We start from the raw sequence: 12,458 nt of genomic DNA on the forward strand, positions 1-12,458 counted from the left end.
TTACCCCCCTATTCCTTTCAGGCAACTAGGGCTTTTACAGCCTCTGATTCATCCCCAGCTCCAAACCCATCTCTACTTCCCAGGCAAAGGAGACAAATAAATCTAATATCACTGGTGCACTGAATTAGTTTACATAAATGATTTATTTTTTTTCCCTTGAAATTACACTACATCTTAGATTCTCTTTAAGAGTCTGCTTGTTATAGTTATATCTAGTTACTGAGGAATCAAGGTCAGAAATTTCTAATCTACTCTTAGGCTTCCAGATGATCAGATGCAAAGAACCCAATGCCATTTTCACAGCACTTTCTTTGCCTTCACGGAGCCAGGGTTTTTATTTACCTGCTGCAAGCAAGCACATGGTCACTCTGCTGTAAGAGATATATGTAAATCAGATATTTCTGGCCCTGCTTATCCATATCTACTCTACCTGAGCAGTACATTCACTTACATCTCACTTTCTACAGCTCCACACAACCACTTCTGAATTTGTACTGAGGATGAGATGTTATCAGTGCTCTAGATGCACCTTGTCTTCTCACTCTCTGCTCCAAGTGACTTTCTCTTATATTGCAACTTTATTGCTATCTGATGATCCAGATCTTCTGAAAGGAATTATGTTTTTCATGATCCATTAAAGAAATAAAATAGGGGCGCCTGGGTGGCTCAGTCGGTTAAGCATCTGCCTTCAGCTCAGGTCATGATCCCAGGGTCCTGGGATCGAGTCCCTCAATGGGCTCCCTGCTCAGCGGGGAGCCTGCTTCTCCCTCTCCCTCTGCCTGCCACTTCCCCTGCTTGTGCACTCTTTCTCTCTCTCTCTCTCAAAATAACTAAATAAAATATTTTTAAAAATAAGAATAAAAACCCGTATTGAGTCAAGGACTGTCAAAAACTAAAAGTAATGGTCTTTCTGGATCATTACTACTTTGATTAATTTTAATTAGCAATTTAAAACTCATAAAAGCAATAGTTTAAAACATCTTGATCGAATGTATTAAATATTGCTCACATGGGGTGCCTGGATGGGTCAGTGGGAAGAGCATGCAACTCTTGATCTGGGGGTCATGAGTTTGAGCCCCATGTCAGGTATAGAGATTACTTAAATAAATAAATAAACTTTAAAAAATAAATAAATATTGCTCACAAGAGGTCAAACTAACTTAATTTCAAACTATAAATAGTATAAATATATAAAGCAACTGGTTAGATTTCACTGATAAAGTATTTCTTTTTGCTTCATTTTCTTTTTTTTTTTTTAATTTTATTTATTTATCTGACAGAGAGAGAGAGAGTGAGAGCAGGAACACAAACGGGGGTGGGGGAGAGGAAGAAGCAGGCTTCCCGCAGAGCAGGGAGCTGGATGTGGGGCTCGATCCCAGGACCCTGGGATCATGACCTGAGCCGAAGGCAGACGCTTAACAACTGAGCCACCCAGGCGCCCCTTTTTGCTTCATTTTCTAAAAGTAACTTAGATAAGGATGGTGCATAAGACAACATTGGCAGTACATAAATATGCAGATAAAAACAGATGATCCACTAATGACAAAGCGATTTATGAACTGTAAAACATCTTAATAAACAAGAACATGATTTGGCAAAGCCAATAAAAATACCACATCCACTATTAATAATAAGAAAATAAAAGCATGGGGCGCCTGGGTGGCTCAGATGGTTAGGCGTCTGCCTTCGGCTCAGGTCATGATCCCAGGGTCCTGGGATCGAGTCCCGCATCGGGCTCTCTGCTCCTTGGGAGCCTGCTTCTCCCTCTGCCTCTCTCTCTCTAGAGTTTCTCATGAATAAATAAATAAAATCTTTAAAAAAAAAAAGAAAGAAAATAAAAGCATGGCCTAAGCTACAGGTACACATTATGACTAAATATATTGTTAGTTTAATTTTTATTTTGTACTAATAATGAAGATGAAAGCTCTAAGTATTTAGCCTTCATTTGTATTATTTCCTATACTACCTTTCAAATGTATTTTTGCAGAAGTTGAGTTACGTTACTAACAGAGAAAGGGGAAAGTGTGTTAATAATTTTGATAAAACAAGTTAGCCGAAATCATTTTCTTCGTCATCCATAAATAAGTACGTTTTTGCACCATATCCAAGACTAACTTGAAGCTGCCACATGGAGAAACTATTCAGTAGAAAGTTTAATCTCCTTGGGGCACCTGGGTGGGTCAGTCAGTTAAGCATCTGACTCTTGATTTCAGCTCAGGTCATGATCTCAGGGTCTTAAGATTGAGCCCCACATGAGGCTCCATGCCTGCGTAAGATTCTCCCTCTCCCTTTCCCTCTGTCCCAGTAACCCTCCCTCTCTTCAAAAAAAAAAAAAAAGTTTAATCTCCTTAAAATGTATCACAACTTATGCAAAAAATGAAATTTCTACATTCCAACCTTCCTTATTCAAGACTGACTATATGTAAGGGGGCGCCTGGGTGGCTCAGTCGGTTGAGCGGCTGCCTTCAGCTCAGGTCGTGATCCCGGAGTCCTCAGATAGAGCCCCACGTTGGGCTCCCTGCTCAGCGGAGAGCCTGCTTCTCCCTCTCCCTCTGCCTGCCTCTCTGCCTACTTGTGCTCTCTCTCTCTCTCTCTCTCTGTCAAATAAATAAATAAAACCTTTAAAAAAAAAAAAAAAAAGACTGACTATATGTAAAAGTAGTCCGAAAAGTTACAAATGTACTACTCACAGAAGAGGTATTATTACTAACACATAAGCATATACAGAAAGTGGATAAGGAAGTAAATAATAAATAAATAAATAAATTCTATGTAATCTGAAAAGCCACATTTCAATTCTAAGATCAGGTCAAAAGGAAGAAATCAACCACATTTTTACATGAAATATTAATGTCTGAATTCTTATAACTATTGATAAAAAAATTATTAAAAATGTATATTTATCTGCATTTTATGTATTACACTGTATGTATCTAAAGTCATTTTTTTCACCATTACCTACTTCAGTACTAGGTAATTTTTTTATTTCCTTATTCATGGAGCTTTCCCTTAATATAATAAACAGTGCTAAGAAATACAGCATTATCTAGATTCTCTTAACAATAAATGCTTAGATCATTTTTATAGATATTGCATATGCAAAGTTGATTCCACTATATAATTAAACAGTAAAAATAATATTTGATTCTTTTTACTAACACAAAATATTTTAAACGTATATTTAACAACCTGAACTTACAAGTTTAGAATAAGTACTTGACATCAAATGGCTACTTTTCAAATTAATATATAATTTTATTAAGGGAGATAAAATCGGTAGATTATATAAATGTGCCATTTCAAACCCATTCTTCCAATTTAACTTTATTATATAAATTAATATATTTGCATTGTATGATATCTAAAATTACACATATTCCAAAAGCTATCCAAACATTTTCACCATTTTATAAATACCTCTTAAACTATTAATTCATTGAATTGTACTCTTTCTTCAAATCCTTTTATGTTTTTAATTACTACAGTGCATTACTTGACTTGCTTACATTACTTTTATTTTTTTTATTTTTTTTCTTTTACTTTTAAATGCCACCTATAAAATATGAAAGATAACACTTAAAATTACTGCAGTTGAAACTACTGACCGGATATTTGAAAACTGAATGGTGTTAACTAAATAACAGCCCTACTCCTGTATGACTGCAATTGAGAATTGTCCACTAACAGGAAGTTATCAACAGTCATGACAATTTATCCACATCAAGTGCATTGTGTTCCAAACTTTAAAACTACTAAGTCATGATGAGGATGAGAAAGGCTTGTTCTAACTGTTTTAAGGTATTTAAAACTTGAAATTTACCAACACTTAACTGCAAGAGAACATCCTAAATCTTTATTGTTTTATGAGTCATAGAAATATTAAAACAAAATAATAGATGTGAATGCTGCAACAATTCTACATATTACGGAACGGCTTCCATATAAACCAGTTAAAGTTAGTCTCTAGTCATATTAGTTTTAATCATGAAGTAACTTTGAAGATACTAAGTATCCTAAATATTAGATTCAAAATATATAGAATACTTTGAGCCATCCCTAATATAGAGAGTTCAGCTACTTTATTTTCAAGTAATACTGACTATCCTATCTACAAAGGGTGTATGATCTTCTTGACAGTCTTAAAATTGAAATTCTGCAAAAACATCATCAACAATACTGTCAATATTCAGGAAGGGAGCTTATCTCTAATCTTATCTGTGAACACCTCCTGACCAAGCACTGCTTCACATTCCTCCTTATATTCTTCTTAAAACCTAACTTAATAAGGCCCTGAGATGCAGCATGTAGTCAAATATTAGCTGAATGGATAAATGACCATTAAGAAATATTTCATGAGCCACTTGAATTAGATTTTTGTGTTTTACTCAGGATGCCAAAGAAATAAATGTGAGTCATATGTGCAACAGACATCTCTAGGCATTAGCAGTGTTCTCATTTAGCAACTCTCAGTTATTTCATGGCCTCAGAGAACTAATGTTATTCATGTGCTAAATGTGCAGTTCTCTGCAATGCTATGTCTAACTCTGTTCCTTTATGTGCTACTCAGAAAAGGTTATCAGAATGCAAATCAGGGAGAGGGAATTATGTAAAGATGACATGGACACATACACATACACACAAAGTCTATACATACATGTGTCACATGTACATTACATATGCACTTAAGCACGTGTGTTTCCCTACTAAAAGGTGATACAGTATAAATTTAAGTGAACTATCCAAGGTTAGTTCACAGAAAATCTATGGTGTAGAGACCAAAATTCTCTCTTTCACCACACTCCTTCACACATCTATCATATGCTTTACTCATTTTCACATGCCAGTCAATTATGCCCTATTAAGATTTAATTTAAAATTATTTTTTATTTTATTTTATTTTATTAAAGATTCTATTTATTTGTCAGTGAAAGAGAGAGAGAGAGAGAGAGAGAGAGAGAGAGCACGAGTGGGGGAGGGGAAGAGGGAGAAGCAGGCTCTCCACTGAGCAAAGAGCCCAATGTGGGACTTGATCCCAGGATATTGGGATCATGACCTGAGCCGAAGGCAGATGCTTAACCAACTGAGCCACTGAGGCGTCCCTGAATTTAAAATTCTTAACATGAAGAGCAAGGTAGAAAGTGTCTACTTTCCCATCAGCTGATTCCTCCATCATTTCTAGGATGTGACTCTAAATGGAGAAGATACCCAATCTTGGTTCAGATTCCCCCAGAAGCATACCTTGAGATAAGGATTGGAGCATAAGTAGTTTATTTGGGAACTGATCCCAGAAAATACCAGTAGGGGGAGGGTGGGAGAAAGCCAATAAAGCTTGTAAAATCAAACCAATTACAACTGTGGGCAACATGTTTCAGAATTATCCCAACCAAGGAGTTAGAAAGCTAAGGTATTTATCTAACAATTCCTTATCTACTCATTTACTCGGTGGCACTTTTGGCTTGCTCTCCAAGACCTGGGGATCCCCTGAGACTGGGGCGGTGAGAAGGGGGGGGGAGGTGACAAAACAAAAAACAAAAACTTCAGGCAGAGAATATTTATAGAAAATAGCCTAGAGAATACAGACAAAGCACTAAATGTATCTGTCGGTATAAACCATCTACCTATTCTTCTATGAAAGAATGCTTTCTCTTCAGCTCCATAGGAATTGAATCCATGATAACTGAATCGAATAAGAAGGCTACTCAGGCTCAGTTGCAAAGAGGAATTTGTGAGCACAATAAAGACAAAAGAGATGACTTTATTTACTGCATATTAATTTAGAATTCTGAAGAAAAAATTAAAAAAGAACTGAAAACTGCTAATCAGAAATGAAGAAGGGAACTATCATTTAAATGAGCACCTAAAGTGTGCTAGATGCTGCAAAATTATTCTTACAAATTCAAACAAATTAAATGGAAAGAACTTAGGAGCTTCTTGAGGAATCTGAGTCACAAAGAACAGAACCCAAGTGTCATCTGTGCACTTATAAGATATATTATCAGGATAAGCATTTAATTTCCCAGAAACTTAGTTCCCTAGTTCCTAAAATACACACACATACACACATAAACCCTTACACACACACACACATACACACCATTAACGTAGTTAACATATTAGATTAGCCAGTGCTTAGTGCCAACTAAGTGTTAGTTTTGTACCTTACAGAAATAAGATTATTGAATTTCATAATGGTCAAATGACTTGCCCAAAAAGACTCAGCTAGTGAGAAAATAAGCAAAGGACTGAAGGCTGAATCACTATTAACCCAAGGATCTTGTCTTCAAAGAAGGACAACAAATGGAACTAAAACTAAATATTAAGTTCTCATGAAGCCACAAAATTGGTCAATGGATGAACAATTTTTTTAATGTTTAATACCTCATTTTAATAGTAAATATGGCCTAGATTTTAAGTTAGACTTGGGCTAGCATAAACTTTTATTATAATAGATATTTTAACTAAATGTGTAAAACTTTTTTTAATATAGCAGTGACTTACTTGGGTAGTATTCAACTAACCAAAATTCCTAATTACTGAAATATACTGCAGCATCCTTAGAAAAATGAAGGGAACCTCAAGAACAATTAACATCTTGGATACAATATTAAAAAACAAACAATATTATCACCACCAAGTCCAAAATATATCCTCTGTGAATTCAGTCCATCTCACATTTTCTAGAGTGAGGATTCCTATTCTACATAATGATCCTAAGGTGCTGAAGTAATAAATATAGATTCCATCCCTATAATCATGATGGTGCATTTGATAAGCCATTTAACCAGGCTAATACAGTTTATCTAAATGTCAACTAGCTTTGCAATTGTTTAAATATTCATTTCTTTATCTTCAGTCACCCAGAACACCTTCTTTTCCAAGCATACTGGTAAACTGGCATTTGTTCTTTTAATTCTTAACAAATATATGTGTTCTGCCTTAAAAAAGAGTTTGCATTGAAACATTATCCTCTGAGAAACAACCATACCCCTTTACATTACTAATACGAGACCAAAGAAGAGTCCAAAATTGATGCCCAAGATAAAATACTCTGTGTGTAGACACAGGAGTTGGTATTGGAGCTGAAATGGTGAGGAAGAGAAGGAGAGTATGAGAGAAGGAAAGATGAGATTTTTGAATAGGACCAATATGGATCTTTTATGTAATTAAAATAGAACATTAATACCAAACTGAACTTAAAGGAAATATTTCAATTGAGTTAAGAGCCTAGTTAGTATACATAGATCATTTAAAAACAAAAATATATGGCATGTGATACATGAAAGGACTATTCCAGAAAATACTAAATTCAATGAAACATATAATGTGTCTTTTAGATAATCAGATAGCCGGAGGAATTTCAGAAGTTCGACTAGGCAAAGCAGTGATGCTATAGATAAAACACATGAGCAATATTTTGCTAGTGATAAGCATTCTAGTTTTGAAACTTAGTTTTAATCTTGTGACATATATACTAGTTAGGTTAAAAATATATTAACTGCAAAAAGGTTGGATCATGCTATACAAACACCATTACTAATCACAGTCACAGTTACCGGTTCAAAGTGAGTATTTTCAGTTGACAAGGTCATTTTCCCTAACTACCTGTTACACATTTAAACCAATTGTCTATCTATAACTCCAAATGTTTAAAGAGCATAATAAAATTCCCAGTAGCAGGTGAACACCTTAACAAGACAACAGTAACAAGAAGTAAATAGGTGCAAGAGATTTTAAGTTTCTTATGTGCTTTTTCAATCAACTTGGACACATTTTCAAATTTGAGGAACACCTAAAGGGAAAAAATGAAAATTATATGCCACCAACACTGCGTGCTATTTGGATGTATTGCACCTCTCGTAGCAGCCTTATACACACCCTAGGAAAGCGCAGATAGACAAAAGAGTTAAGTACCCAGTAAATGCAATAAATGCCTTGCAAGGATAAGAAAATGAAAAGGAAGAGCTCCTTGTCTATGGCAATTGCACTATACAGTCAAAATGGAGAGACATGTCAAAGAGTCCCTCTCACTCCCTCCCCCAGTCTCGGGCTCCCTTTTTCTTCTCCCCTTTTCCCCCTTCAGCCTCCCCATCTCTGTCTCATTTTCAGCTGTGCTGCCAGAGCGAGACTGCACCGCACCACTCACCTGTCGTCGTTCTGCCATCCTTGGTCCCCTAGCAGCAAATCCCGAAACCTGTACCTGGGAGGCAGAGGGGGCACTTCGCTCTCCAAATCAACCATCCTTCCTCAAAGAGTGGAAAACATAAAACGACGAATGGAGGAGAGAAGGGAGAGAGAAAGAAAATTCTGCGGAGTGGAGGGAGAGGACTAACAAGATGCGGGGGGCCACAGAGGGACGGGGAAGGGGAAGGGGCCTGGGAGGGGGAGGGGTCGGCTCCGTGCCGGAAGCTGAGGCTGAAAGGGGGCTGGCTCCTCTCTCCAGAGGGTGTGATGGGGATGATGCAAACCGAGCCCAGGAGCAAAAGTCTGGCTCTGACAAGAATCTACGCTGCCGAAGAACCGCCCCCTGGCTCGGCACCGCCTCTGGTCCCCAGGACTCGGGGGAGGCGGGAATGCAAAAGTTACTTCGCGGAAAAAGAAAAAAAAAAAAAAAAACGAACACGCGCGGTACCTAGAAAGAGGGGAAGGGGCGTGCGCGCCGCGCGCTGGGGAGGCACTTTCCTAAAAGGCAGGGCGAGGAGCCTCCTCCGAGGGCAATCCCGGCAGCAGGTCCCCGCGCGGGCGTGCACGCGGCACAGCCCGGAGCGGGCGCGAGGGGGGACCGTGGGTTTGGTCCCAGCTGCGGCCAACCCGGCTCTCCCCGCCAGAGCCTTCGCAGCTGCCGCCGGGGGCCGAGCCAATGAGACTCCCCCTCATTAGCATAACACCATGACGGCATGGAGGTGCCTTGGGGACAACCAATGGGGGCGAGCCTAATTAGCGGATTCCCGGCCTCCAGACCCTTCTCCCGGAGGCGGGGGCCACAGAGTGTCGGGAGCGTTCCCAGGTGCCCCACGCGCCTTGGCTGTGCTCGCCTTCAGCTCGGGTAAGCGGGGTGGAAAGTGCACGAACGTGGAGAGGGAATCCCCGTTCCCAGCCTCAGGAAAGCCCCTTTTTTTTTTTTCTTTTTTTCTCACAGTCTGAAAGAAAGGAAGGTGTTTCCCGGATTCTGGATAAGAATGAAGGGGCCACTTTAGGCCGCTGAATAGAAACATTTAGATGATGGCTGGGAAAGCACATCGAAACGCATGGAGGACCATGTACTAGCAGTGTCAATTAAATTACTGTTGCTATTAGTAGCGCTGTGGGCTTCCAGGTTGCATGGCCTTAGCCGTCGGAATGCCCCTCTTAGTGGCCCACCCTTTCAGAGGAAGAAGTGAATCCAAGAGTCCAGAGTTGGTTTTACAGTATCAGCCGCTGTACAAGCCCTAGTTCTGTTTGTGCAGATTGTCTTCTGCCAAGCTCTGATTTCATCAGGGTATACGCAGACACTCAGTACTTAACCACCTGAGAGGCACTGGGCCTGAAGACACAGAGACTTTGCCACCCATCCCCCATGCCCTCAGGAATCTTGATACCTAATATGAGGCACAGTAATCAAACCACAGATAAAGAGATTTGGAAGTCTCCGTGAGATAACACACTTAATTCATGGAGGGGGGTCAAGGAAGATGTTGAAAGTGAACCAAACCTTCTATATTCGTTCAACAACCTATGTAAGGTGAGGGAAGAAAGCAGTGAAGCGAGCAGGGAGAATAGTAAGAGTGGGGGCAAACTGATTTGAAAAAAAAAGTTGGGTTTATTCAGGAGACAGGGGTTGATTTAGTATGGTTAATTCTCAGTCAGCTCACGTGGTGGAGGGTTTAGACACAAAGTTGGAAATGCAAGAAGAAATCAGCAAAAAGATAATATCAGATAAAATAGGATGAGTATCTAAACTTGAAGAATCACAGTAGAAATAGTCATACCCTATCTCTCTATATTCCAAATCTGACCCACCTCAAATGACATATCCTTTATTAGATTTCCTGATTCTTCCAGCTAATGATGATGCCTTCCTTCCTTTGAACACGTCATACCCCTGTGAGTATTTTGCTTTTAGTATTTATTATATTCTGGTCTCCTCCCCTGCCTGTGGCTTATCTTTCTAGCGCAGTACCTTCAAAATAGCAAAATCTCAGCAAATCTGTGTTGAGACGCATTAAAAGCTTTTAAACCTAGAAAATTAATATTTTTTTCACATTTACTGTAGCTCCAGAATTATGTATTTGTTTATGTTTCTTTTGCATGAACTTTGGTAATCACTTTGCCAAATGAGAAAGTTATATCACTACATTGTTAGTTTGGGGGTGGGGGGAGAATATATCCGGTTTATATTTTAGAGCTTATCATCTGCCATTACGGTAACTCTATGAAGTTTATTTGTTTAATAATCCAGGTTAATATTTTTATTTCAATAGTCTGCCTTTAGACATTTGGCATAAAACTAAAATATTTAATATCAGTAACAGACTCAAAAAAAAAAAAAGGACACTAAAAAAGAAAAAAATTATCTATTGAGTGTTAGACTCCTGAGTAGCTGGAGGTTAGAGAGTAAAGCAATAACATTTTACTTTAAAAAAGGCCGTGCACCCTTATTTTATTGTCACAGACTTAATTATTTGGCTTCCAAGTGCCCAAATAACATTTTAGGAGGAAGCAAATGCATTAAAAAGAAAAAAAATTAAAGAAATAACTAAAATCCTGCTCAGCTAATAGTGTCAGAGCCCAGCTGTTATGGATACAAATGGTACAAAGTATCGTGATGTGCCAAGCCAAACCAGTTGGAGACCCCTGCAGTAATGATACACTGATGTTCTGTGTGCTTTCACATTGTCAAAGTGAAGAATCTTACACTTCTAAATTTAAGAAAATTCTAAAAATAATGCAATATAAAAAATACTATCCTGACATTCTTAAAACAATATTTGGGCACTGAAACTTAAATTTATAATTGAAAGATCCTTTTGCTCTCCTTTATATTTTCTTTTCATTTTTCTTTAAGCAGATTTTTTGTTGTTGTTGTTAATTTTGACTTTTAATTCTCCCACCTGTCTTTCTACACTTTTATTCTGTTTTTTTTTTTTTTTTTATGTCATGTCATGTCATTTCCTGCTGGTAAAATATATTTTCCTCTCTCACTCTTTTTATCTTGGTTTCCTTTTTTCACTGTGCTCTTTTAATATCCCATTTCATAGACTCTTTTTCTCTCTGTGTGTATGAAAGCTTTCATTCTACCATAACATGGCACTCGATTTTTAGAAACAATTTTAAATGTGGTTCTATACATCACAATTTTGCACCTTACTCAATGGTTTTCTTAAGCCCCTTAATTAACATCTAGTGTAGATCAGAGCAATAGACTGGCTGGTCCCACACTAACAAAAGAGTACTCACCAAAAATCTTCTGATTTATTATGCTGATGGAGTAGAAAGTATCAAGAATGAGGATTAGGAAGAAGACTGATTCTCTAGATTTAATTTTTTTTTCTGAAGAATACTTTTGAAAATATCTTCTAGTTTCTTCTTTTTTTTCAATAAGAAAAAAATTCTTAAAGTTTTGATTTCTGTACTTTGATGATTATGCTAATATTTAAATATAAAAAGAAAGGATTCATTCCCATGAGTGAAGAATGATTTTATTAACAAAAAAAATTTATTGATAATTATCTTGTGAATAATGAACATAGTTGGAATCATAGAATATGATGAGGTTTTTGTTTGTTTTTACCTAAAACTAAAAAGCATGGGCATGTAACATATATCATTTTTTGACAAAATTCTCAAAACTATCAATGATTATGTCTACTTACCCTGTAAAAGCTATTTGAAAATGAATTTTAAAAAGAAAAAAGCAACTTTCTATAGTTAGGCTACCCACTTCATAGATGCTTCATCTGTGGAGGCAGAAAAAGCGTATTCCACGTCTATTCTGATAGCATCATTTAGCTACATAACATGTCAGTGTGAAGAAAACATGTTTTCAATTATTTTTTAACAAATATTATTAAGTAGTTACTATGATTTGAACTCCTCGTGGTCTAAAGGGTGAGAGGAGGAGGAGTACATGTGGGAGGACAGACCATCCAATAGCCATACTAGAATGTGAAAGGTCACACTCGTAATTAACACTCCCTGCTCTGTTGCTAAGGAGCACATAGAGACATCTAATTCTGGTCTATACTGAAGGATGAAAAAAATGAGTGAGTGAGTAAGGTGGAGGCAGAAGCAGCAGCAAATATACAGGTACAAATAGTTAACATAAGAAAGCAATGGCAGGGGCACTGGCTGTCTATGTCAGAAGAGCATGTGACTCTTGATCTCTGGGGATTGTGAGTTCAAGCCCCGGGTTGGGTGTAGAGATTACTTATAAATAAATAAATAAATAAATAAATAAATAAATAAATAAATAAATAAATAAA

The 12,458-nt window shown here is 37.5% G+C and overlaps 1 protein-coding gene and 1 long non-coding RNA gene across 4 annotated transcripts in view; one reads left to right on the forward strand and one right to left on the reverse strand.

Moving 5' to 3' along the window:
• The window catches only part of KCNT2 (potassium sodium-activated channel subfamily T member 2), a 379,267-nt gene extending 370,679 nt beyond the window's left edge, over positions 1 to 8,588 (reverse strand). For both annotated transcript variants that reach the window (XM_035010164.1, XM_035010163.1), the window contains exon 1: positions 8,144 to 8,588. In XM_035010164.1, the coding sequence (XP_034866055.1) occupies positions 8,144 to 8,238 (95 nt within the window). In that variant the 5' untranslated portion in view covers positions 8,239 to 8,588. The remainder of the gene's footprint in view (positions 1 to 8,143) is intronic.
• A 393-nt stretch (positions 8,589 to 8,981) lies between these two features.
• LOC118013661 overlaps positions 8,982 to 12,458 on the forward strand; it is an 8,781-nt gene continuing 5,304 nt past the window's right edge. Inside the window, exons 1-2 of one of the 2 annotated variants that reach the window (XR_004680089.1) lie at positions 8,982 to 9,043; positions 10,021 to 10,080. This is a non-coding gene — a long non-coding RNA (uncharacterized LOC118013661). Of the gene's footprint in view, positions 9,044 to 10,020; positions 10,081 to 12,458 lie in introns of those variants that run through there. The other variant, XR_004680088.1, reaches the window with a different exon arrangement.

This window comes from Mirounga leonina, unplaced genomic scaffold (genome assembly GCF_011800145.1).
Source record: "Mirounga leonina isolate KUSES-001 unplaced genomic scaffold, KU_Mleo_1.0 Mir_154, whole genome shotgun sequence".
Taxonomy (NCBI): Eukaryota; Metazoa; Chordata; class Mammalia; order Carnivora; family Phocidae; genus Mirounga; species Mirounga leonina.